Source organism: Podarcis cretensis (genome assembly GCF_951804945.1).
Source record: "Podarcis cretensis genome assembly, chromosome: 15".
NCBI classification, from domain to species: Eukaryota; Metazoa; Chordata; class Lepidosauria; order Squamata; family Lacertidae; genus Podarcis; species Podarcis cretensis.
In genome coordinates this window covers 22135682-22163311 of record NC_137185.1, presented here as the reverse complement: position 1 = coordinate 22163311, position 27630 = coordinate 22135682, and the positions used below count along the sequence as shown (strand labels likewise).

The following is a 27630-nucleotide window of genomic DNA, read 5'->3' as shown; positions in this document are numbered from 1 at the left end:
GCTATAATAACCCATTTGTGGGAGCTTGCAGGGTTTTAGGCATAGCAAGTCTCCCCTCCTCTCTTGTCAAAAGGAGGTTAAGAGGACAATTCAGCTAATATAGGAGCTATGCAAAAGCAGTGAATAGCCTTGAATTTTAAAAGTTCCAGCTTCAGATCTACGCTTACTGTGAAATAATTTGGCATTCTTCCAGGCATACAAATACGACCTTATAACAAGGATGCTGTGTAGCAGAAATCTGGAAAAAGCACCAGGAAGATTCATGTAAAGTAGCTAAAGGTGAATGCTGATGCCTTACTCCTGGCATCACAATGAGTCTGCCTACTAAGAAAGCACCACAAGTAAATCTTTCATGTTGCCAATTAAATAAGTTTATTGGGACTCAAGTTGCATTTCTACTTTTATACAGTACTGGTAAAGTGCAGTGTTTGCCTTCCCCTCCCTGTGCACATGTTCCAAGTATCAAGAATGCCCTTTGTAATTTGAGTCCTTCAGTTCTGAAGGTGGTCCACAGAAATGTCCTCTCTAGAGCTTTAATCCACCTCCTCAATGGTTGGTCCAGAAGATGCTCCTCCAGAGGGGGGTGCTCCACCACCAGGGAAGCCACCAGGCATGCCTCCAGGCATCCCACCTGCACTCTGGTACAGCTTGGTTATGATGGGATTGCAAACCTTTTCCAGCTCCTTCTGTTGGTGCTCGAATTCTTCCTTCTCGGCAGTCTAAAAATACACAGGAAGAAAGCATCCATGTTAGTTGTTTCTCTGTACAGTCATATACAAAAGAAAGAAGCTTGGCTAAGCCCAGTTACCACTCAATTAAACACTAGCACTCCTGAACAAGCCTTTCTAAGTGAACTTTTGCCTAGTTTTGTATGATGCATAAAGCGTCTTTACTGGGCAATTGGGGATTGCAATGCCCAACAGATGTATTACCAAGTGGTCGCTCAGACATCCAAGGAAGGTACTTGGAGCCAACATAGGTCTTTCAACCTCTGGTGGAAACTACGAATGGTTTTGGAAACTCTTTCATCATTGCGAACCACTGGCTACTACTCCACTCCACCCTTTTTTTAGCGTCAAGGACAGACCCACTGTTTAAAGATTTGTAGTGCCACCCTAGGCACTTGCTAGTTTTTTAAAGTGTAGGCTGCCTTCTGCCATACAGAACAGCTTGGTGGAGAAGATAGTATTTAAATGCTTTCCACCAGTACTATTTGAGGCTTGAAGTGTAAAAAACCCTTCCTTTAGATATCTAGGTTGGGGTGGAGCTACAAACCTGGTTTTTATCCAGCCAGTTGATGATCTCATTACACTTGTCCATGATCTTCTGCTTGTCTTCATCACTAATTTTGCCTTGAAGTTTCTCATCTTCCACAGTAGCTTTCATATTGAAAGCATAGGATTCTAGGGAGTTCTTGGATGACACCTTGTCACGCTGCTTTTCATCTTCAGCCTTGTATTTTTCAGCTTCCTGGACCATGCGTTCGATGTCTTCCTTACTGAGGCGGCCTTTGAAGAATAAAATATTTTAAGTTTTGTGTTTTGGCAGTCAAACCACTATTTGCTGCATAGTTGGGGTTTTTTTTTAAAAAAAAAAGGTAAAGGGCCCCTGGCATCTGGATTACCACCTTATTCTCAACCTAAACCTGAACATTAGGTCAATTAGTTTTGGCTAATCTATACTGAGTTACCTACTTCAATTTCATAAACTTACCTTTATCATTGGTTATTGTGATCTTGTTCTCTTTGCCAGTGCTCTTATCCACAGCCGACACATTGAGGATACCATTGGCATCAATGTCAAATGTTACTTCAATTTGAGGTACGCCCCTTGGAGCTGGAGGGATGCCAGTTAATTCAAACTTGCCCAGCAAGTTATTGTCTTTTGTCATTGCTCTCTCGCCCTCGTAAACCTATAAAATAGAAGTGTCTATAGTCAGCCTCGTTTACAAGTGCAAAGGCTCTATTTATAGGGTTAGAATGCATTTAAATATAATTTTTAATAGGAAACCAAGCAGTTATGAGTAAGTTGGTCGCTCAGACATCCAAGGAAGGTACTTTGAGCCAACATAGGTCTTTCAACCTCTGGTGGAAACTACGAATGGTTTTGGAATCTCTTTCATCATTGCAACCAGACACCAGCCTGCTATCCTTACACAGCAGAGTAAATTCATGTGATGTCCTCCAGAAGTTGATACTCCCATAAACTAAAATGTCAGGTTAGCCAGAATTTCAGCACATCTGGAGGGCACCATATGGCTAGTCCTAGATTAAATGGCTATATTTTTTAGCTAAACTCCTATGGGACATTTTTACCATACCTGAATCAGCACACCTGGCTGGTTATCAGAGTACGTGGTGAAGGTCTGAGTCTGTTTTGTGGGGATTGTGGTGTTTCTTTTAATCAAGACCGTCATGACACCACCAGCTGTTTCAATGCCCAGCGACAGAGGAGTGACATCCAGCAACAGCAGGTCTTGCACGTTTTCAGACTTGTCCCCGGACAAGATTGCAGCTTGAACAGCTGTAAAGGAAAAAAAAAAGAGGTTATGCGTAAACAAAAGTACACGCTATGCCTCTTTACTACTCAGAAATAATTCTACTCGCTCAGACATCCAAGGAAGGTTTGGACCATCATTATCAGCTTCTGGTGGAAACCGCGAATGGATTTGGAACCAGTCATCAATGCAAGAAATCAAGTTTATAGTAAGGAATCTGGATTCTAGGCTTGCATGTAAACACATGCTTAATCTACAGGTATAAGGCCCAAAATTTTGGTGTAACTGCAAGGATGCATTGCTGATAAGCTTTCAGACTATTACTAGCTCTTAGTACTGACCTGCACCATAAGCCACAGCTTCATCAGGGTTGATGCTCTTGTTCAGTTCCTTGCCATTGAAGAAATCCTGAAGGAGTTTCTGGATCTTGGGGATGCGAGTGGAGCCACCAACAAGTACAATATCATGCACCTGAGATTTATCTAGCTTGGCATCCCGCAAGGCTTTCTCCACAGGGTCAAGAGTGCCACGGAACAAGTCAGCATTCAGCTCCTCAAAGCGAGCTCTGGTAATTGAGGTGTAGAAGTCAATACCCTCATACAGGGAATCTATTTCAATACTGGCCTGAGTGCTGGAGGAGAGAGTTCGCTTCGCACGCTCACAGGCAGTGCGGAGCCTTCGAACAGCTCGCTTGTTTTCACTGATGTCCTTCTTGTGTTTGCGCTTGAATTCAGCAATGAAATGGTTGACCATTCTGTTGTCAAAGTCTTCCCCGCCCAAGTGGGTGTCACCTGCAGTTGACTTTACTTCAAAGATGCCATCCTCAATGGTGAGGATCGAGACATCAAAGGTGCCACCACCAAGGTCGAAGATCAACACGTTTCTCTCAGCACCGACCTAGGATACATGATAAAAGGTACACATTAGTGGAAATGAAGACAAATTAGTAATACCCAGATATTCCTCACCATGGAGTGAGATGCTTTTACCACTCACTTTTTTGTCCAAGCCATAAGCAATAGCAGCTGCAGTTGGCTCATTGATGATCCGGAGCACATTGAGACCTGCAATGGTTCCAGCATCCTTTGTAGCCTGGCGTTGGGAGTCATTAAAGTAAGCTGGGACTGTGACGACAGCATTTGTTACAGTCTGCAAAAGATAAAAAGAAACCTCTGTTAAGGTATGGAAACAATACAGCATACGATCTACAATCACAATGCTGTCATTTTAAGGCCTCACCTTTCCCAAGTACGCCTCTGCAATTTCCTTCATCTTAGTTAGCACCATGGAAGAAATTTCCTCTGGATAAAAGCTTTTTGTTTCTCCTTTGTAATCCACTTGGACTTTTGGTCTGCCAGCATCATTCACCACAGTGAAAGGCCAGTGCTTCATATCAGACTGGACAACAGCATCATCAAATCTACGGCCGATCAGACGCTTTGCATCTATAAAAAGATTTTAGTTACTTGTTAGTAATGCTTCACTGGTGACTTCCTGTGTCATTTTAATAATGCCACACTGCACTTTCTAGTCTTAACAATTTCCAGAAAAGTAGCTATTTTTGATTGAATGCAGCAAAAAAGGGTCTTTCAGATTTAATACCAACTTTCAAAGAAGCATACATGCACTGAGCAGAAAATGCTACAGCTTAATGGAAAAAGTCTGAATTTATTGGTAATTGAATTTCTATGCAAAATGTATACGAAATAAAATGTATGTATGAGTTGTACAATTATATATTCTACTAAATAAACATTTTATACATGCCTACTAAGAATTAAGTTAAACAAATCCATAAAAGCTGATGCTGCAATAAACTTGTTCGCCTTTAAGGTGCTACAAGGCTTATTTCCAATTTGAATGGAGCACATACAAAGGGTTATACAGCTCAATAAAACACCAAATCTTCCCAGGGGTGGAGAAACTACCAAAACTCCAGGTGGACATACTATGCCTTCTCCACACCTCTCTGGTATTCTTGCCAATAATGCAGCTATTTGTATGGGGCATGTTGTAAGGTGAGGGAAGTGACTCCCGTAAGGAAGTGGTTTTAATTGTATCTCAAGAGTGGTGTTGAGAAACTTCAACCCCGCTGGCCTTTGAAATGGAAAACTTTTAATTAGCTGCGCCCTGCTACTATAATACTTTGTTATTACCTAATTTCGTTATTACAGCACAGTTGCATGACAAACACCTTAAGCAAGCCTTAATCTAAATGGCCATTGTGCAAGACAAATGCTTCCAGGAAGTCTTAATGATCCTTACCGAAGACAGTGTTGGTGGGGTTCATTGCCACCTGGTTCTTTGCAGCATCACCAATAAGCCTCTCAGTATCAGTAAAAGCAACATAGCTGGGAGTGGTCCTGTTACCCTGGTCATTGGCAATGATTTCCACCTTGCCATGTTGGAAGACACCCACGCAGGAATAGGTGGTGCCAAGATCAATTCCAACAGATGGTCCCTTAGACATTGTAGCTGTGAAGACAGTAACATTTAATTAGATATCAACAATTCATACCTGTAATGTTAAAGCACAGGAAGCAACATATTCAAAGCAAAAACAGTCAGCCGATCCACTTTAAGAACGACCATTAAGACATTAAGAACTATTTAGCAAAACATTTATCCTAGAACCAGCCTAGTGAAGTTTCAGAAATGGCCAAGATGACCATACACTTAAATCCCCATTTGGCCATAAAACTAACTAGATTAACTCTCTGAAACAATTTGGAATTTTTCTTGCCTTGAAATCAAAGCATTACTTGTGCAGGACTAGGCCTCTTTTCCAAAACGTTTTTTGCTTAGAACCCCACTGCCTGGATGTAAAATTATGCATGCTTTTATGCATTCAATTTTAATATCCCATCTGGCTCCCTGACTCGCAAATCTGAACCCTCTGAAACCCTTCTGTCCTAATAGAATGGGGATCGAAGGCGGTGCAGCGACTTTGGAGAAGCCACCACGTGCCCGAGGCGGAAGCGCCGACGTTCCAGCCACGAGGGGCACCGGAAGGATTGAATTACTTTTCCCGGCATGCCCTAAGAGCGTTCCACCCGCGCGAGAAGGAGGCGGGGCTTCGCGATGGACTCTGGGAACCTCCTCTTCCCCCCTCCCTCCGCGGCCTGCATTTGGAACATGCGGCCTCGAAAGATGGGAGGAGCAATACCAGACCACGTGCAAAGATGCCGGCCGGAACCGGCCGAGGGCGCTGCTGAGCACGTGGCGGGGAGGAGGAGAGGAGGAAGCAAAGAAGGGCGATTAGGTAAGCTTTCTGCACCACTAACGAAGGGAGAAGACAGAAGAGATTCCTCCACACCACCCTAAAAAGGAACTGGACCTTTCGCCAGCAGTTACTTAAGAACTTCTGCTTTTCAAGCAAGACTCCAGTGATCTAAGGTCGAGGGAGGCAGCAATCCTCATTTCCTCGCCTCGATATTTCAAGGTCATCAGGAAAATAATAACGACCGCCCCCATTTTCTAATCCTAAGAATTAAGACGCCCCCGCCAATTTCGTTAATCTGCCCCCATCCAAGTAAAACTGGATTAGAGGCACACGATACATAAACGTGGGGGGGGGGGGAGAGAAAGGTTCCCGTTTTTAACCGCCCCCACCTAATTTTCCCGCATTAAATCAACGGACTCGCCCGTGCAATCCTATAGCCAGGTTTAACGGGGCATAGACTTAACCAATGGGTAGCATTCCTTCTTTTCACTCCCCCGTTCAAAGAAAAGGCCAATGCAGCTGCTTTATTAAAGGAGGGCGGCCCGCCCACGTGTACTTTAATCGCCTTAGCAGATTTAGCCTAGTTTTTCCAAAGGCGATCCATACCATTATCTCTCTCTTCCCCCCCCGCGCTCGTTTCCTCCTTTTTCTTCTTCGGCACGAAGCGTTTAGCCGAGCCTCTCCTTAAATTTATTTCCTTTTATCTGTTTCCCTAAAGGAACACCCGTTTCAGGCGCCATTGTCACCCCCCCCCGACTCAGGCAGAGACCCCTATGCTAGAGAAAGTGGGGGCGAAGAGAAAGAGGCTGGAAAGACGTTTTGTACAGCTGAAAGGAAAAGGGACAGAAGGGATGGGGAGCCTGCAAAATTAAGGAGCGACACGGTTTTTTTCCACTTTAGCAAATTCTCTACTTTCCTCCACCCCAACCACGGAAGGAAAAGAAATCAATGAATCAGATGCAATTAGCGCATATATAGGCACCTACTCTGCATTACTGGCCCCCCCCGAAAGAAATTACCTGCTTCGTTTTCCTTCAAAAACCAGGAAACGAGTAGCTGGTTCGAGTAGCTCTGGAGAAAAAGCGGCTTTCCCGGCCCAGCCACAAGTCATTATATACTACTGGAGAACCTTCCAGAAGGGCCACGCCTCTTTCCGGCCGACGGGCCAATCCCGCCGTGTCGGTCGCCCGCCTTCCCCGCCCACCTCAGCCAATGGCCGTAGAGGCATTGCGTGAGGCGTATGTGACGCAACAAAGGAAAGCGAAGGGGGCGGGCGAAACCGGTGATTCAACGGGTGCCGGCCGGCTTTCTCGCTCTCTTTCCTTCTTCTGGTTCTAGAACTTTCATCTCTCCCAGCGCGGCAAGACAGTGTATGTGGGTGGGAGGGAGAGAAAATGTTGGAGCTCTACGACGTGGCCCTGGGCCAATGAGATTTCTCCCCTGGTAGCCTTTATTTGCATAACCGGAGAGCTGTTAGGCGTAGATAGGGCCTGTTCTTTTTCTGTCTTTTGTGTTCTGAGGTGGAGCCAATCCCTCGCAGAATCGGGTCGCCCCCCCCCTATATTTATATAATATTCGACGGGAGGGATTGGGCGGAGAAATGAGAGGGGGAGGGGGAGCCGATTTGAGTGCAAACTGAAGATTCGGACGGACGTGGGGAGTGACCAATGAGGTGGTCGCACGGGAAGAAGGGGTGAGAAACTGGCCAATCGGGTCGCTGGTTACCTCAGAGCGGGAAGTCAGTGGGCGGGTCGAGAGCAGCCGCATTTTTGGAAGTGAAGGAGAGAGTTCGGCACAAAATGGCGGATTAGCGAGGCCCGTTTGCCGCAGGGCGCTGGCTGATGGCCAAGGCCGGGGTCAGTTAGGGATGGGCGGTTCATGCTCGGGCGCCAAGGGGCGAACAATGCCGACCTATCTCGAAAGGAAGTAAATCGACTCAACACACTTAGGATTGTTGTGGCGCTCCCCCCCCCCCCCCATTTTCATTTATTGCATTTATATCCCACCTTTTCCTCCACGTGGTTCTTCACCTCATCTCCGCAGCAACCCTGTGAGGTAGGTTAGGCCTAGAGGCAGTAACTGGCTTCTTTCCAAGGTCACATGCCGTGAGCTCCCAAGACCCTTTTTATCAACTATGCCACACTTGTTGTGAAATGAGAGAGTTTCTGAAGTGCATTCTGAAGCCGATACCCTTAACCTTTCTCCCTTTGCCGACCTGCTGTGCGAAGGAATTGCCTTATAGAATTCTGCACATGCTCAAGGGCACATTGCACACACACACAGCCGGCATAACCTGAAAGCTGCGTAAGCGCCATGGGGAAATACCAGGGCTGGCCCAATACATTTTGGTACCTGAGGCGAAACACAAAATGGTATCTGCCTACCCCTGTCCAGGCAGGGAAGAAAGGGTGAGTGTAGAACCACTATCAGGAAGGGCGGGGGGGGGGAGTGAATAAAATCTTCACTGGGTACAAGGCAGAGAAACCAACCAACCTGCCTGGTGGTTGAAGTGGGAATCAAAGGCAGTTGCGGGGATGGAGGAAGGGGTCTGCTCTGAATCCCACCTGGCAGGTGCAGAGTCCAGAGGGAGATTTATTGAGATCATTGCAAACTTTGTGGCTGTTAGATTTCATTACTGTATTTTGCATGATTTACAAAATTGATGGTTAAACAACAACAACAACCCTCCAAAGGGTTTACCAAACAACAACCCCAAGCTGTTCCTCCCACCCCTAGGTCTCTTTTCCACCCCCCCTCCTAATTACCACACAGCCTGTTGGAGAGTAAAGGAGAAGCTGAAAGTTTGCTTCCTATTGTATTCCATTTTTGTTGGCCTAATAAGGGTCTTGTTTCTGATTCACCCCCCCCCCTTATGGGGTGACACTTTGTTTTTCCCTCTTAAAGGGAGTTCATATAGTTTAAAACTGCCTGGGTACTAAAATCAAGTAACCGATTAGCTGAGCCACTGTCAACCTTGTTTGCAGTTAGCTCCACATCTCTCAACAATATGTGATGCTGAGATGGACAATGGTTGGTTTCATTCTGGCTTTGGAAGGTCTTCTAATTTAGATGTCTGATGACCAGCAGACAGTTGCACAAAAGAAAGCAAATGAATTATTCACGGTTTTTGATGGTTTAGTTCTGACAAGGAATGCTTGGTTCTGGGATTAAAGGTGTAGGCCTAATGTGCAAGGGGAAGGACTGAAGCTCAGTGGTAGAGCACAAGCTTTGCATGCAAACAGTCCTGGGTTCAATCCTGGCATTTTTAGAAAGCGTTAGGAAATACTGTCTGAAATAGTTGCTGCCACAGTGTAAATAATGAGTTAGATGGATTTATAGTCTAACATGGTTTAAGGCAGCAGCGTCCTATGTCCCCTGTGTAGATAGTCCCATTTCACAGTGGAACTTGTTTTTTTTATTAATATGCATAAGCTTGCTGGCAGATAGAATCATACTTACTGGGGAGTAAAGCTCATTAAATTTAGTAGGATGTTGTTGAGTAAATGTATTTTTGATTGCATTGACCTGATTTGCATGCCCCTTTAAATGGTTGTTAAAATAAATTTATGGATTAAATTTGAGTATGCATTGTTCTAGTGCTTTTCCTTCCCCATTCCTGCTACGCTGCCAGGAAACAAAAAGTGGTCTGATTTAATTCAGACCCAGGCCCATAATTTCCTCCTCTCCAAACGAACCACAAATAGTAATCTAGTTTCATTCATATTTAAACCATAATTTATTTTAACTGTGGTTTACAGTGGCATGTGAATTGGGCCATTGTAAACCATGGTTAATTCTGGCTGCAATTAATTCCTCACATGAAAGAAAATCCTCTCTTTTTTGTTTTTTGTTTTTTGCTTTACTCTGCCTATTGATGTGGAAATTCCACTGCCTACCTTTTGGGTGAAAACTGAAACTTGTGTGCAATTTATTTCCCTATCAATCTCAATATTTTGGGGCACTTATTCCTACACAAATTTCTCTTTCCCCCAATTGTTACCTAATTAAGAATCTTTTTGGTTTGGGGGCAAAATTAGTATGTCCTTGTATTAGCCTGTTAAAAGTTTTCTTTTTCAAGTAGGCTCTTTGAAGTTGAAATTTTTCCCACCTCTAATACTGATACTGATGAATCTGAGATTGTTAGAGGGAAGCTTTGTCCCTATCATCTTATGTCAAAATGTGCTTGCTACGGTTGTTGGTTCTGAAGGGTGACTAAACTACTGTGGATCGGATCTATTTATATCTTCAAATAAGGTCTTTTGGGATATGTTGCTGGAATGATTCCCCCCAGTGGAATTGCATGTTCATTGGTTATATAATCCATAGGACATTCTAGTTATACGTGCATACAAAAGCTTGAAATTTCCATTTTGTTGTAGGTTTTCTTGGAATTTATGTTTATTCTGAAATAAGGCCCATTGATGCTCTAATACAATTTAGCCTAATTAGCATCGTACAAGTAACTGCAAGTATGAATAGCTTACTCTGTTTACATAGAAATGTGACATTTGCATCTCATGACCTTTAGATCCCACTGCATATTGTAAAGTGGGATCAACAAAAAAAAAGAGGTCATAAGAAAGCCATCAGACTCTACATATAGTATAGACTCCCAGGTCCTAGATCTCCTGCTAGCCAGGATATGGAAGCCTACTACTATCCCCTTCTCTACTCTCTTTCCTATAAACACTTAGTAGGTAAGAGGAAGTTCCTCTCATTTTCCCTCTCCTTGATGCAGTTTGAAATAATTAATTGGACCATAAAGTTAGTTATATAACAAAATTGTGACACTTTTCCAGGTTTGGTTGAACTACAGCATTTATACTGCAGCCTCTTTTATTTAAAAACAACAACAAAACAACCTTACTAAATTGTTGATTCAAAGGAATCTATAATAAATGTTTGTTTCATTTTGTGTTGCTCATTCTGAGCACAAGTACACCAGTAATAGCAGGTAGACGTAATCTCAGTTTACCAATTAAGAATTAAAACAAAACTAGAGAAGATTTATGCACCCACACTAAGTAGCAATTGGTATACAGAATAACAGTAAATACTTTAAATAGAACATTTTACAAAATAAAGTTTGGTTTCTCGTAACATGAGCGTGATTTCCCTTATGAAATACTGTTTAGTATCATGTCTACTTCAAAAGCCATTGCACGTAACATTCTCTTTAAATGTGAAATATTTGATGATCTGAAAGAATATACTCCACCTTTATTTAGATCATATCTCCCTTAATACCTGTGTAATTTACTTGGGTTAATTTTAACCTATAATGCCACTGACGATGTGCTAAACTAGTAGAATCCATAGTTTGTACTTCACCTTTAAAGAAATGGCAGGTGTTGGTTTGGAAATTTAATAGCATGTGAAGGCTCAAAGTACACACGTACCATATATTTACAACTGAGCCAATTTGAATACAATGATGTAGATTTTCCTTTGTAAATTAGAGTAATTTGTATGGGATAATTTAAATTGGGGTGGGACTTCAGGCTTGCAATGGAAAATAATTTGGTGCCCTAGAGAGTGATCTGATTTAGCATGTTTATTTTACTTGTATTTAGTAAACAGAACTAAAAACTTTGAAATTGCCAAACTTGCCTAGTATTTTATTTGCAGTTAGCATCTACTCATTGTTACTACTGAGCTTCCTGAGTGGAAAAATTTCCAGAGGGAAAACAAAGTGTTGAAAAAAATTCTGCCACATATCACTGTTTCAGTGTCCTCTTTTTTGTGATACAAATCATTAATCCATTTCTGTACTTGGGTCAGATCCTGAGTAAAGTGATCTAAATAGCTTCCTAGTTAAAAGTTTGAAAAATGAAGTTTACAATAAATCATAAACTGTTGACCACCTTGCAATCTTCTCTATGGTGATTCAAATCAGTGCAGTGATAAAACTGATCAGTGGTCCATAAACCTTATATTTTAATTTATTCATGTTAAGGATGTGCATAATATGAATTCAGTATGACCTGCAAACAGGAGTCATTGGCACTGTATTAGGTTTATTTTGAAGAAGGGGAAAGTAGGTTCCTTAGTTGGGGATAATAAACTTAAAGTACTACTCTATGAACATTAGGAGCACGTTCTTCAACACAGTAGAATTCTGAATAAACATATGGGGGTACTGTTAGGGTTGCATCCAGCTAGCTATACTTATAGTAGACCCATTGAAGTGAATTGACCTAAATAATTCATGTCCATTCTTTTCAGTGGGTCTGCTCTGAGTAGGACTAATTGGATAGAACCATTAGTCTTCCTAGATACCTGATTGTAATCATACTGGAGCATGCTTCAAATATTTCCAAACATTTTGTTACAGAGACTCTCCAAGTAAAGGCCTTTCTCTCTTAGGAAGAAAATTCACCCCTGATTTCCTTTGAGAAACCTTTACTGAAACCCCTTGTGTTGTATCTAACATTAATGAATTGCCAATACAGTACATGATCCACTGGTACTTTCTAAGCAACCATTTGGGAATCATTCTTGTACTATGTCAGGCTAGTGGTTTCACTCTGAATGTGATAAAATGTCAGAATTTAGGCTTTAAAACAATCAGCTGCAGTATGAACATTTTAAATCAGCCTAGTTATAAACTTATATCTTCGGTAACAAATAGTATTAATGGAAGTGTTTTTGTACTTTGGAAAATTTGAGGAATTCTTAAAATCAGCTATGGAATTCTACAGTTCTGGTTGCATTGTGTAAACAAACTTTCATTGGCTTTCTCCTTTAAATTTTGGGTGTCTGCGTGTTTCTTTCACAAATATATTTACAACAAGAATTCCCAAACCATTAATTAGAAGTTTTACTCATCACACTTTCCATTTTATTCTGGCCTTTTCAAAAGCAACAACATAACTTTGGCAATATCCATCCTAAAAATGAATGGTGTTATTTCCAGTACAGAGAAGAGAAGTACACTGTCCATCGTCCCCCATCCCCCGACACACTTCAGTATTGCTTCTTGTGTACATTTCATGAAAACTACCAAATAAATTTCCACTTCAGAGATCTATTGGTATTTTTTGTGTCTCTTTTTTATTTTTTACAAAATGGTTCAAGACTCCAGCATTTGACACCTGCCGCTTCAGTGTTCCCTTTTCTTCCTTTAAGAGTTAATCACAAAAAGCATTAAAAACAATAATAAAAAAACCAGCATGAGTTCACTTTTCAAGGCTACCTGTAGCAGAGAATACTGTGATGAGTTTTATTATGTAGTGGTTGAGTGTGTGTGGTGGGGGAGCTCCCTTGGAAGGTAAACAATCTAATATAGTGCTGGTGGTTTGTGTGTGTGTGTGTGTATGTGTTATGGGCATAGCTGGAGCCTGAATAGATGTGGAATAATCAAACTGACTGGAAAACCCGACTCTGAGCAGGCATCATGGTTGGTGTGGCTTCTGTTTTCATAAAGTTGGTGTGGTTTATTTTCTTTGGCTCAGTTTCCCTGCCATCTATCTCAACCTGGTTGTGTTGCGTTGGAGTAATATGAGGAGTGGCCTCTGTTGATAATGTCTGCTGGCTTCGGGAGGCACTGTTTGCTGTTGATCTTGTTGAGGAGGATCCAGAATGTGAACTTCTGGAGCCAGAAGAGGAAGAGCCAGGCTTGACTAATCGGGCTTTTGGTGCCTCTGTGTCTTCTCTGTAATCAAGAGATGGTATGATTAAATGTAGAAAATAATGAAGACCAGACATATTCATTTCATTAATTTTAAGATGCTTTAGAAGTTCAACAAGGTTTTGAATTAATTGCTGATCTTTTCACCTGTATTACATATGTATATCATTCACAATGCGTGAAAAGAATAAAAATGCTTGCTTCCATGTTATCCAAATCATACTAATACCATTCTAAATAATTCAGGGTTTAAATGCAAAATATAAATCCTAGAGGATTAAAAAAATGACCAGTTATCTACTAATAGGAAAGTTGCAGGTGTTAGTTAGCAGGAATATTGTGTATTGCATTGTGGGTGGGGACAGTCTCTGAAACCAAAGGCTCATATGGAGTGATATGCTGCAAGTAACACAAGTGACATGGATCTAAACTCTAAACTAAGGCTTTTACAAAACCTATTCTATTAATTTGTATAAATACAGTATAAGGATTACCACAGCAAGACTGGCTTGAATCCCTCCCCTTACACTATTGATTGTGTTGGTGTGAGGGGACACATTCTGCCTTCATACAGCCAGGTATGACATACATGTCACTTCTGGCTCCATGCACTGTGAAGATAATTAAGAATATAAGAAGAACCTGCTGGATCAGGCAAATGAGCCATCTAGTCCTGTATCCTGTTCTCACAATGGCCAACCAGATGTTCTTTCAGGAATCCTTTGTAATTTTTCTACTGTGATCGCTTAAATAAAACTCATTTGTGTTTCACACAGCTCTGATGTGTCATTACTGCATTGGGTCAATCCTATATTGTGCAACAACTGCCATGCCGTGCCCAAAAAACAAATCCAAAAGAGCTACCACACTGAGTCAGATCAGTAATTAATTGAGTCCATAGTCATTTCCCAATAAGACCAACACTAGAAGTTTGAAATGAGGTTGTGCAGCAACACAACTGAACAATCTAGTCTCCTGAGTATTTGCTTCTAACAGCCAAAAGTTTAGGGGTTCCTTAACGATGTGTTTGTATTCCCTATCTTAATCATAGAATTGTAGAGTTGGAAGGCACCCTGAGTACTTTCTAGTCCAACCCCCCTGCAGTGCAGGAATATGAAGCTGTCCTGACATTTGATTGAAAAAACACACAATTGCACTTCTAGGCTGCTGTTGCTAAAATAACACATTCTGTCATAGTCTGCTAAAACAGTTGCTTCTCAAGTTATCTGATGTGGTGGATTGGCAGCCCCGCACCGTGTGCCAAGAATTGACACCATATTTGGTCTCTAAAACATCCTACCCAACTTGGACCATGGTGGAAGCTGATGACTCGTGGACTGGCAGATGTCCATGGACCACCACTTTGAGTAAAGGTAAAGGGACCCCTGACCATTAGGTCCAGTCGTGACCAACTCTGGGGTTGCGGCGCTCATCTTGCTTTATTGGCCGAGGGAGCTGGCGTACAGCATGACTAAGCCGCTTCTGGCGAACCAGAGCAGCGCATGGAAATGCCGTTTACCTTCCCGCTGGAGCAGTACCTATTTATCTACTTGCACTTTGATGTGCTTTTGAAGTGCTAGGTTGGCAGGAGCAGGGACCGAGCAACGGGAGCTCACCCCGTTTGAGGATTTGAACCGCTGACCTGATCGGCAAGTCCTAGGCTCTGTGGTTTAACCCACAGCGCCACCCATGTCCCTTACCACTTTGAGTAGCATTGCATTAAAATGTGATTGGGTAGAATTATTTTGTATCTGCTTTGAAGCTTCTTCTGAAGTGCTTTAAAACATGGTTTAAAGTTTCAGGGTAATAAAACCTTTGAGAATTTTTCACCCTTGACCAAGGTTGTAGTTCTAGGGCAAAGTGCTGAGGCAGACTGTGTTAATAAGTCATTCCCTTGTGTGTGATCTAACCCATATTAATATAGTGGAGTCAGCGGATGAACCTGAACTACTTGTTGCAGCTTGAAAGTGGGTCACAGAGTGCTTTCGGGACTTAGGCCACTCTGTACATAAGTTGGACAAATCTAGTGTGTGTTACATTCCTGATATACAATTCAGTTATCTAGAATTTGTTTTTTACATTTGTATCTCATCTCCCAAGTAACTAGGTAGGCTGTGCAAGTGTGAGTTGCCTGGGGTCATCCAAGTGAACTTCATAGGTGAATGGGTATTTGAGCCTGGGTTTCCCCACAGCCAAACCCAGTGCCGTAGAACTGTACTATACTATTTCCTGTATCTTGAGAGACGTTCCTCTCAATCATTAATGTTATTTTTGGTATAGAACTTCGGAGGCGGCGCGTCCGGCAATGGCTGCTCTCTCCTAACCGGGAAGAGGGAGCTCCGCAGGAACGGGTCGTCCGCTACGGCGCAGCGGAGACCCACATCGGGAAACCACAGGTAGCGTAAGCCTGTGGCCGTGGGACTCGGCGGGCACCAGGAGCGCCCCCCGAAACGCAGAAGGGACCCCGTAAGGGGTCTCGGAACGTGGAAGGGTTAGCGCGGTGCTGTGAGTCAATCGCTCTTTCTGCGGAGTGAAGCCGCGTAGCTGCTGTCGGCGAGCGCTGTCCTCTTTTCCTGGAATCATTCGGCTTGAAACCAACAACTCGTGAGTAAGATAAGAAAAGACAAGGTTTGGGACCAAAATTTTTGCTAATTCGGCTAAAAACGAGAGACGTAACCAGGAAGTCCGTCTCTTGCCACTGCCTAAGATCTAAATCAAAGGCTTTGATGTCTGGAGCCTTTGAAGAGGTGTCAAAAGACAATCAACTCTTACATCTATTTAAGCTACTTTAGGACTTAGCTTTTGAAAGCTTTATTTTAATTCATGAACTGTGTGATACCTCCACTGTTGGATTTACAAATTGACAAAGAATCCCAGGCAGTCGGACTGCCTAGACACCAGAACTGTCAGATTGCAAGACTTTGATATTTTGTTGCTGGAGCCAGTATTAGCTGAGCCTAAGTGGAACTGTTGCTTTGAGCTGTTACATCCTGCACTTATTGAGACATTGTTATATATTGAGACCAACTCTGCTAAATACAACTGCTGAAGGGTTTTCAAGAAATTAAAGGCTGTTTGGACATTCTTTTTAAAGTATTGAAGTCTGGAAAATTTTAATAACTGATATTAATTAATTTGACTTCTTCCCTACAATACAAGTGGACTCCCCCTAGAGGATTTTTGGATTTACAACTATACGTGACTTTCCTTTTGGTTTCCTTTCCTCCTATTTGGTTGTTTATCTTATGGGCTTGTGGATTCCCATGAGAACATACTCAGTTTGACCTTGACTCGTAGACAGAAGTGGAATGAGCGGCACTGGGAGACAAACAAGAGCGGGTAAAGGAAAAAAGCAAACAACTTTGAATTTACTTTCCCAGCCGCGCAGATCATCGGTCCCTGATGTTTTGGAACTAGAAGAAAGTGAGCAGCTGTTGGGTGAAGATATGGCAGCAGGCGGAACTGCTTCAGTATTAGACAAAATACTTGAAAAATTGGAAGGCCTAGATAAAAAGGTGGATGAACAAACGGCAAAGATTGATCAGACCAGAGACTCTGTTAACAAGTTAACTGAACAAGTTATTTCGAACGCTCAAGCAATTAGCAATTTATCTGAATCCACTGTAGAAAATCGGAAATTGGCAGAGGAAGCCATTCAGAAAACTGCAGTATTGGAGCAGGAGGTGAGACCGCTCCATAAGCAGGTTGGGGAACAACAGGCCTACCTGTCTATGATTGAACTTCGGGCCAGGGAAAATAACCTAAAATTGAGGTTTATACCAGAACTTGAACATGAACAAGGGAACTTAACTGAGTTTTTAACAAAAGAATTTTCCAAGTGGTGGCCTTTGGAGGAGGAAAAGGACTTTAAAATTGTGACTGCTTTCAGGCTTGGGAAACTTACAAGGAAGGACAAGCCCAGAGACTGTTTGATTACCCTGAGATCCAAGGAGGAAAGGGATAAAATACTAGGACTACATTACGGAAAGTCACTTGAAATTTTGGACAAAAGAGCAGAGATTTACAAGGACATTCCTAAACAACTTTTGGGTCTTAGATCTACCTACCTTGAATTAGTCAAGCTGTTGAGGAGCAACTTGATTATCTTTAGGTGGGAATTTCCACAAGGACTATCTTTTACATTCAGGGGGAAGAAGGTCAAAATTAAAACAGCTGAAGACAGAGATAAATTTTTGAATACCTACGGAGAGGACCTTCAGAAAGGGATTGAAAGACCCTCAGGGGCTGGACCACAGCTTGTACCCACACCTACACCTCTGGGGTCTGTTGACCAGGATAAAAAGATACCACCACTAGAACAATAACAGATTTGACCAGGATGTCTCTGCAACTTCTGAGTTGGAACATAAATGGCGCCAACATTCCGGAGAAAAGGAGAAGGATATTTCATATTTTGAAAAAAGAGCAATTGGATGTTATTTGCTTGCAAGAAACACATGTGACTAGGCTACATAGAAAAGTGTTAATAAATAAAAGATTAGGCCAAGAATTTATCTCATCGGATCGAGTAAAGAAAAGAGGTGTGGTGATATATGCAAAAGAGAGCCTGTCACCAAAATTTTTATTTAAAGATGAACAAGGACGAATTTTGGCAATTGAGATCCAGACCCAAGGAGAAAAGTTTTTGTTATTAGGAATTTATGCGCCAAATGAGGGAAAATCGGAATTCTACAAGAAGCTGCACGAGATTATGCTGGACTATCTGGACTATGATAACATCATCATGATGGGAGATATGAATGGAGTGGTATCAACCAATATGGACAAGTCACATAGCCAAAACATGACAAAAGACGGCAGACTACCGAAAACATTCTTTGAAATGACTGACAACATGGACTTGATTGACATTTGGAGAACAAAGAACCCTCTAGGAAGAGAAGGAACATTCTTTTCTGAAGCCCAACTGACATGGACAAGAATCGACCAAATTTGGATAACCAGAGGCCTGGCACCCAAGATAAAAAAAGTGGAAATCTGCCCAAAGACTTGCTCCGACCATAATGCGGTGAAGATGGATATGAGATTAATTCCAACCAGCTCCTTTAGATGGAGAATGAATGACAATTTGTTTAGAGATCAGGACATTATTAAAAAGGCCCAAAAAGCTTTGAAGGACTATTTTGAGATAAACCTGAACACTACGGTGGAAAAAAGAACTGTCTGGGACGCAAGTAAGGCGGTCATGAGGGGGTTTCTGATACAACAGAATACTATTAAGAAAAAAGTACAGAACGATAAGAAAGATAAGATCTTGGAGAAAATTAAAGAAGGCGAGAAGAAGTTAAGATCGAGACCGAAATCAAAGGAGATATTAAGAGAAATCAAACATTATCAAGCACAATATTCAAAACTGATAAACCAGGAAGTGGAATGGAAAGTTAAGTTAATGAAACAAAGATCCTTTGAATCGGCAAATAAATGTGGAAAGCTGCTAGCATGGCAGCTGAAAAAGAGACAAGCTGAACACAGTAACAAATTTAGAAATTGAGGGAAGAAATATTCAGAACCCAGTGGAAATCAGAAAGTCCTTCCAGAGATATTTCAAACAACTATATACTCAAGGGCCGCAAAATGAATCAGAGATAGAACAGTTTCTAAAGAAGAATGGTCTACCAAAGTTGTCTCTGCGGAATAGAACAATCCTGAATTATAAAATAACACAATTAGAGATTGAGGAGGCCATTCAGAACATGCAACTGGGCAAGTCTCCAGGGCCAGATGGGCTTACCTCCAAATATTATAAGACATTGAAAGACTATTTGATACATCCATTAATGGAGGTTTGCAATGAAATTATGGAGGGGAAGAAGGCACCGGAGTCGTGGAAAGAAGCTTTCATCACATTGATACCCAAACTAGAAACTGAAAAGACACAATTTAAGAATTACCGCCCCATCTCCCTCCTAAATGTGGATTACAAAATATTTGCAGACATTTTAGCAAGTAGATTTAAAAAAGTTTTAAATGAAGTAATTCACAAGGACCAGGCAGGCTTTCTCCCAGGTAGACATTTGTTTGCAAACACAAGGAACATTATTGATATTTTGGAACTCTTGCAAACAAACATTAATACAAAAGCAGTCTTGATATTTATAGACGCGGAGAAGGCCTTTGACAATATCTCCTGGAAGTTTATGAAGAAAAATTTGGAAGGAATGGGAGTGGGGCGGGGGTTTTACAATGGGATAGAGGCAATTTATTCAGAGCAAAAGGCAAAACTGATAGTTAACAAAGTGGTGACAGAAGAGTTTAGAATTGAAAAAGGAACACGACAAGGTTGCCCTATATCCCCTTTGTTATTTATATCGGTCCTAGTAGTGCTCTTGAATATGTTCAGAGGAGACCGGTTGGTGGAAGGTATCCAGGTTGGAGCGAAACAATATAAACTGAAAGCATTTGCAGATGACCTAGTTTTAACCCTACAGGAGCCAGAGCCTAGTACTAAAAGGGTGTTGCAACTGATTTATGAGTTTGGTCGAGTGGCGGGATTTAAACTTAATAAGCAAAAAACCAAGGTCTTAGAAAAAAATTTGACTTCTTCAGAATCAGAAAGGTTTCAGAAAGAGACAGAATTAAATGTGGTTAAAAAAGTAAGATAGGTAAAAGGTAAAGGTACCCCTGCCCGTACGGGCCAGTCTTGACAGACTCTGGGGTTGTGCGCCCATCTCACTTAAGAGGCCAGGGGCCAGCGCTGTCCGGAGACACTTCCGGGTCACGTGGCCAGCGTGACATCGCTGCTCTGGCGAGCCAGAGCCACACACGGAAACGCCGTTTACCTTCCCGCTGGTAAGCGGTCCCTATTTATCTGCTTGCACCCGGAGGTGCTTTCGAACTGCTAGGTTGGCAGGCAAAAAGTAAGATACCTAGGGGTAAACATAACAGTGAAGAACAGGAATTTATTTAAAGACAATTATGAAAAATGTTGGTCTGAAATTAAAAGGGATCTAGATGTTTGGTCAAGATTGAAACTTTCCTTGACAGGACGTATTGCTATCCAAAAATGTTGTTTTTGTTTCAAACTTTGCAGATTGTGGACAAAATGGAGTGTTTTGGGAGGTGGCAGAGATATATTTCAAAATTTGTCTGGCAGGGCAAAAAGCCCAGAATTAAGTTTAAGATATTAACTGATGCTAAAGAAAGAGGGGGCTTTGCCCTGCCAGACCTAAAGTTGTATTATGAATCAGCAGCTTTCTGCTGGTTGAAAGACTGGCTACTTCTTGAGAACACTGATGTTTTAGATTTGGAAGGATTCAACAATGTGTTTGGTTGGCATGCATATTTGTGGTATGACAAGGCTAAAATACATAAGACTTTTAAGAACCATGTTGTCAGAAAAGCAGTATTTAACGTCTGGTTGAAATATAAAGACTTATTGGAAAACAAGACCCCAAGGTGGTTATCACCAATGGAGGCTAAGGCCTTGAAAAAACTCAATATGGAGGCCAAATGGCCGAAATATTGGGAAATAATAGAAAAAGATGGAGATAACTGGAGGTTGCAGAGTATGGAGAAAATAAAAGATAAAGTGCGAGATTGGCTACATTATGCTCAGATTAAAGAAGTTTTTAAGTTGGACAAAAAGATAGGATTCCAGGTGGAAAAATCAAAGTTAGAAACTGAACTGTTAGAACCCAGCTCTAAGATACTTTCAAGAATGTATAACTTGCTGCTAAAATGGAATACACAGGATGAAACGGTTAAATCAGCTATGATAAAGTGGGCACAGGACATTGGCTATAACATCATGTTTGCTGACTGGGAAAAGTTATGGACCACCGGTATGAAGTTTACGGCATGTAATGCCTTGAAAGAAAACATTATGAAAATGATATACAGGTGGTACATGACCCCAGTCAAGCTAGCAAAAATATATCACCTGTCAGACAATAAGTGTTGGAAATGTAAAGAAGCTGAAGGAACATTCTTTCACCTCTGGTGGACTTGCCCTAGAGTGAAGGTTTTCTGGGAAATGATTTATAATGAACTGAAAAAGGTATTTAAGTATACCTTCCTTAAGAAACCAGAGGCCTTTCTCTTAGGCATTGTTGGTCAGAGTGTGCAAAAGAAGGATCGAATCTTTTTTATGTATGCTACAACAGCAGCAAGGATACTCATCGCAAAAAGCTGGAAAACTCAAGAATTACCCACACTGGAAGAATGGCAGATGCAACTGATAGACTATATGGAACTGGCGGAGATGACTGGCAGAATCCGAGACCTGGGAGAAGAACTGGTGGAGGAAGACTGGAAGAAATTTAAGGACTATCTACAAAAATATTGTAAATTGTATGAATGTTAAGAAAGATGTAAGATTAGCAAAAACATGGCTTCAACAAACTAGTTATAAAGAATATAAATTTAAATTTAATTGGAAGACGAAAAGATAAATTTTGGATAAGTAACATTTTATGTTTAAGTTTTAATAAGAGTATGTTAATCCCAAAATTTGAGATATTAATATTGGAAAATTATATTATATGAATTAAACCAAGTTAATAATTTGCTGGTAAAATTTATGAGTTTAGAAAGCAGGAACAAGGGTTGTGAGGAAGTCCAAAGATGAATATGAAATGTGGATATTGGAAAAGATTGTGTTATAATCTATGTATTTTATTGTTAAACTAAAATTTAATAAATATTATATAAAAAAATATGTTATTTTTGGTATATTCCTGTCCCATATAAAATACTCAAACTAGTTTGTGCACTTTTATTGTATCCCATGGCTTCCAATTTCTTCCTGCATCATTCTTGTTGCCCTGTGTATAGAAAAGGGCAGTGAAGTGAAATGAAAGTTTCCAAAGATGCTAAGGTTGAAAGCAAGGGACAGGAAAAAGTCCAGGTAAGTGTCACATAGGCAATACTGGTAATCTGTACTAATGGTTTCTCTTACAAAATTCCAAACCTAATATACAATCGAAGAGATGCAGAGTTTTTTTTTAAAAAAAATAAATCTGTGAAAGAGCACAGATATCATCTTAATGGTTGGATTATAAAGAGATTAAATGGGATACTGTGAGTCATGAGGGCTGGGCAATCTTAAAGGATGACTGTTTCATTTTCTCTCCTGAGGGTGTAGGCTGAATCATGTAGTTCAGACTTGTTTTAAACGTCCCACAAATAAAGTTAAGGAAAGTTCTGGTAAGGGTAATGTGCTAGAATAGAGAGAGCTACTTACATTTAGTTTGTTGTCATTTGTCAGTTCTTGAAAGTATGTGCTCTTTCAAGAATTCATATGAATTTGTACTTCACAATAGTGACTGAAATTATTGTTACAGCTATTAAATAAAAATATACAACTTCAAACTCAAGTATCTTAAGAAGATCACTTAAAACAATATACAAAATACTACTACAAATTCAATTGACAAGCATATAGCTGGGTGAATCTTGTATGGAATAAACTTTGTATTCAACTCTGGGAAATGGCAGATAAAAGCTCTATATATAAAGAAGAGGAGGAGTTTGGATTTGATATCCCACTTTATCAGTACCCTAAGGAGTCTCAAAGCGGCTAACAATCTCCTTTCCCTTCCTCCCTCACAACAAACATTATGGGAGGTGAGTGGGGCTGAGAGACTTCAGAGAAGTGTGACTAGCCCAAGGTCACCCAGCAGCCGTATGTGGACTCTATATTTAAATGAAAAAAAGATGAAAAGGAACTGTCACAAGGGAAATGCTTTGGCAAAGAATTTAGCCATTTCTGAAGAGGGAATAGATGTCAATAGACAATTATTTTAATCGTCAGCTGATTATGCCAAACTCCACCTCCATCTGCCACTATTTTGTGGCTGACTGCCCTGCACCACTGTGTTGTGACTGGTCAGTCTCAGTAATTCCCAGCCATCTCAAGTAGCCTTAGGAATAGAAAGTTTGAGAACCTCTAGTTTACACCATGTTCATTAGCACTGAAAAGTTAAAGTAATGCACAAATGAGTATTTAATACCTCTTCAAAGGAATACAAGGTGCACAGTATTTTTGTTAAGGATCTCAGCATTCATGGGTTAATGAGAATGGTCTGAACAAAGACATTGGATTCTTATCTCATTATACATGACAAAGCCATTTTTCACCTTCTCACCCCTTGCTTTTTCCTGTAAGACCTATTGCAGTCGTTAAGAGTCATCAACAGGCTCATCACAGCTATCTGCCAATCACCCAATCCCACCACCCTTCTGAGTAATACCCCTCCCCACCTTCTCACTATATAGAAGGGTCTGGTGACTTCTGTTTCAGTGTATCTGAAGAAGTGTGCATGCACACGAAAGCTCATACCAAGAACTAACTTAGTTGGTCTTTAAGGTGCTACTGAAAGGAATTTTTTTATTTTGTTTTGACTATGGCAGACCAACACGGCTACCTATCTGTAACTGAATATTTTTGAAATAGCATGTAACTAACTTGTTCACAATTATCTCAAACTAAACTGCATTGTTGTCCATATGCTTTCCCTACTGCAGGAGTGGGAAACCTGTGGTCCTGTGTGTTTAATTAGACTCCAGTTACCATCAGTTCCAGCTGGCACGGACAATGAATATGGATGATGGGAGTTGTCGTCCAGCAACATCTGAAGAGACACAAGTCTCCCACAATAGAATAACACATATTTAGCCTTGAAACTTCAGTCTTGACTCATTTATTCACTCCACTTGCCCCAGGCTTGCATATTGTAATGCAGCTAGATTCATACTGCATTTCCCTTTTAAATAGGTAGGAACAAACTTTAATAGACAGCAATATACCTGTGCAATTTATCTGTGCAATGACATAAATAAAAACTGGGCAGGCGAGTGATATGATAGCCAGTCTTTTTCCCAGCCTGCATGTCTTGTGCCTGATAACACAAGACAGTGGCTGGTATACAGGAAGCAACCATTTTAAGTGTGTCCGATGTGTGTGTGAATGCACACCTGATTCTCAAAGAACCTAGAAGTGACCCAAAAAGTCACAAAAAGGGGTGGAATGGGGTGTGTGCAGGCCTTTTCAGTGGTGTTTCAACTATATGCAATTTCACTTAAATGTGTGGCACCTTTGGAACTTAACCTTCGTGTAAATTGGGAGTTGCCTGTATGCATATAAAGCTGCCATTTTCTGCATATGTTTAAGCTTCAGCAGAGTTGTCACAGACTGTATTTTTCAATCTCATTTTGATGTTGTTTACATCCACATAATACCTGCCCCCTGAGGATAACATTTCATGTTGAAGCATACTTTAGTCCAGGAAGGCTTATCCTGTAATACTTTTGTAAATGTTTTAAGGACCATAAAACTATTCGCTTTTGTCAGATCATTAATCCAGCTGGTGTAGTACTCTCTCTTGCTGCCTGTAGCAGCTCTTCAAGGGGCCTTTTAAATTGGGGTGCCAGTGATTCAGTCTGGGATCATGTGTAAATCATGTGCTTAGAATCATAGACTTGTACAATTGGAAGGGGTTCTGAGGGTCATCTAGTCCAGCCCCTGCAGTGGAGGAATCTCAACACATAGTTCCCCATCCGATTAGAAACCTCTTATCACTGAGTGATAACCTCCCCCTCCCCCCTTCTGCCTGTTCCGAGACCTTCTGTGACACAGGAAGGTAATGTGGTGTTAATTTGGTCTTTTGAGAGTTGTAAATAGAAACACTTTTAAGGTAATTACTTGATTTCATTTGGGGTCTCCTCTTCTTCATATTTCTTCTTCTCTTTTTTCTTGATTGTCAGCCACACCGCCAAGAAAACCAGGGCAGGGCCCCCCATTGCTCCACACACTGCTCCAGCAACTATGCCAAAATTTTGTGCATCTGTTAATTCATAAATGCATACAGTGTTAACATTTGCCAAAGAACGAAACATTTTGCCACAGTATGTTGTGTCTGTTTCAGTGAGTTTCCATGCAACTTAATCCTCTTGTATAGGTTCTAATACTGTGTCCAAAAGATAAAATAACAGCATACTCATATTGCTATAGTGAACTGCATAAACACTGTAGTCCAGGTTAAGCCCTTTTTACCTCTCCTCTGTTGAATGTCCCTTTATTCATATTTACATTTATTTTAGGAAAAATAAAGCCTTGATAATTCTCTGTCTACTTCTGGGTTAAAGAGGTGAAATTTAAGTCAGTTCACTTTCACAAAGTACTGTGAATGTTTTATGTTTTTAATTATGTTTATGTTTTTGTATTAGGGTTATTTTTTGTTGTAAATCACTTTGGGAATTTTTGGTGTGAGAAGTAATTGATATGTTTAATAAATTTAAAGTAACTATAACAAGACTGGCTGGTTGAAAAATTCCTTTTAGTGACTTCAAGTTTCCACCTTAAACATGCTCTCTGATACACATTCATTCAGTCTACAAATATTTTTAAATGTATCCATAATGTACATTTTATGTTTGTTACAGTAAATGTTATGAAATGTGTAATATAGTATCCAAATGTATTACTGCTGTTTATTTATATTTTTGTTGCCTAATCTGTTGTTGCTCACAGATTCTTTTAACCTTGGTGTGCCATTATTTTGGCATTGTGACCCATGTATAATGGTTCTGGGCACAGGCTTAAAGTGTTCAGTTAATATTTATTAACTAGCACATTGTACCACAATAGAACTTTCTTAGCTATTTATTACTTGATTGGGCAGTTATTACATTTATAACCTGTCTTTCTTCCATCTAGGAGCTTGGGGTAGTTTCCAGTCTCCCATCCAGTCATTGAGCAGGTTTCAGACCTCTTTATCTTGAGCAAGGTGGCTGCATCATGCATCACCTGACCATGTCATGGGACAAGAAAAATCTGTTGAGAGAGGTCATCTTGTTCATACGTGATGGCTGCTGGCAGCATGGTGGTGTAGTTGCAGCTGTGGGAGTGCACCAATGGAACTAATCCAGTGCTTCTGCTGGTATGCCTAAGTAGTCCTTACCTTGCCTCTGCCCAGTTCCACCCAAGTTCTTTCTAGATAGGCTGCTGTGGTGACGCCTGTCTTGGGAGCACAGCTCCATCACACCACGTAAAACAGTTACTGTTTCTTGTTGTAAGGACTTTTTATTCCTCCTGTCCATTTATTTAAAAGCAAATCTATTCCTCATGGTTGCACACACCTAGATTTGTGTGTATGTTGGCAAAGACTTGTTGCCAACCGTGTGAGCCTTACCCTTATTCCCGTGTCATGGGGAAAAACAGTTGCCCAAAAACCCTAATCTCTGGTTAAACTAACTTGGAAAACTTCATGACCCACAGTATTGCTATCATTAAGTACCTAAGCAGGAAAGCAAAACTTATCCATTGCAGTGAATCCTTCCCATGTAGTTTTTACTCAGCATCTGGTGGTAAGTATATTTTATTGCTCTACAGGAAAATAAAAAATTATTTCTGCCTCTTCAGTCAAATTTGAGGCTCAGTATAAAATTAGGCGAGTGGATAATTCAAAAGTGTGGCCTTTACTTCAGAGACATAGCTCATGAAACCTAGAGTTGCTGCTTCTACCAAAAATATATTAGTTTGTAGGGATCCCTAAATAATAGAATCATAGACAAGAGTCATCTAGCCCAACCCCCTGCAATGCAGGAATCTCTTGCCCAACCTGAGATGCAAACCCACAACCCTGAGATTAAGAGCCTCATACTTGACCAAAGGTGAGCAGAGAACACCTGAGATTGATAAAGGAGAAAGAGGGGTGCAGCTTCTAGACCCAATGGCTGACTACAGGGTCTTGGTTACTGTGCCTTGGGAGCAAAGCTTCGTTGTGTAAACTGACAGCTATTGTGTGGAGAGTTTGGGAGATGGAGAGTGCTGAAGCCAAGGTCTGAACAGCTGCCTTCTAGTTGTTCTGCTTTTCTATAATATTCATGAACTGTCCTTTTCGTACAATTGACATTTGTTGTGAATTTAATGTTTAATTTAGTATTGGGCCACTTTGCCCTCCTCCAACCTCAAAAACACTTGGGATTCCCTGTATACTTACACTGCACAGTCACTTTTACAGCACAACTTTCCTGCCCTACTTCATTAGAGGCAGTACACTGGTATAACCCTGTTGCCATCCATGTGAGGTTCTTCAGCAGAACTTGTGCAGGATTGGAAAAATCTGGGGGGAAATCAAGATTTCATGAATTAGGTAGGACAAGGATACATTGTTTAAAACCTAAATAAATAATGTAGAACCTTTTAAATCTTTTGCAGGGAGTAAAGATACTCAACATGTCAAAGACTTTCAGCTTTTTATACTTTATACAGAAGACCCAAAAACATTCCCTGCTTTTGATAGCTGCCATAATGAGCGA

At 41.0% G+C, this 27630-nt stretch overlaps 2 protein-coding genes across 2 annotated transcripts in view; both read right to left on the bottom strand.

Moving 5' to 3' along the window:
• Positions 1-348: 348 nt before the first annotated feature.
• HSPA8 (heat shock protein family A (Hsp70) member 8) lies at positions 349-6899 on the bottom strand. The gene is made up of 9 exons (XM_079954715.1): positions 6740-6899; positions 4763-4972; positions 3737-3942; positions 3494-3646; positions 2839-3394; positions 2321-2523; positions 1714-1912; positions 1276-1508; positions 349-719 (listed from the first exon to the last, which is right to left on the bottom strand). The coding sequence occupies exons 2-9, from the start codon at positions 4965-4967 to the stop codon at positions 534-536; spliced, it is 1941 nt and encodes a 646-aa protein (XP_079810841.1). The 5' UTR covers positions 4968-4972; positions 6740-6899; the 3' UTR covers positions 349-533.
• Positions 6900-10520: 3621 nt separating this feature from the next.
• Positions 10521-27630, bottom strand: part of CLMP (CXADR like cell adhesion molecule) — a 60839-nt gene continuing 43729 nt past the window's right edge. Inside the window, exons 5-7 of the mRNA XM_079954828.1 lie at positions 27312-27434; positions 25013-25154; positions 10521-13374 (exon numbers count right to left, since the gene is read on the bottom strand). Of these exons, the coding sequence (XP_079810954.1) occupies positions 13080-13374; positions 25013-25154; positions 27312-27434 (560 nt within the window). The 3' untranslated portion in view covers positions 10521-13079. The remainder of the gene's footprint in view (positions 13375-25012; positions 25155-27311; positions 27435-27630) is intronic.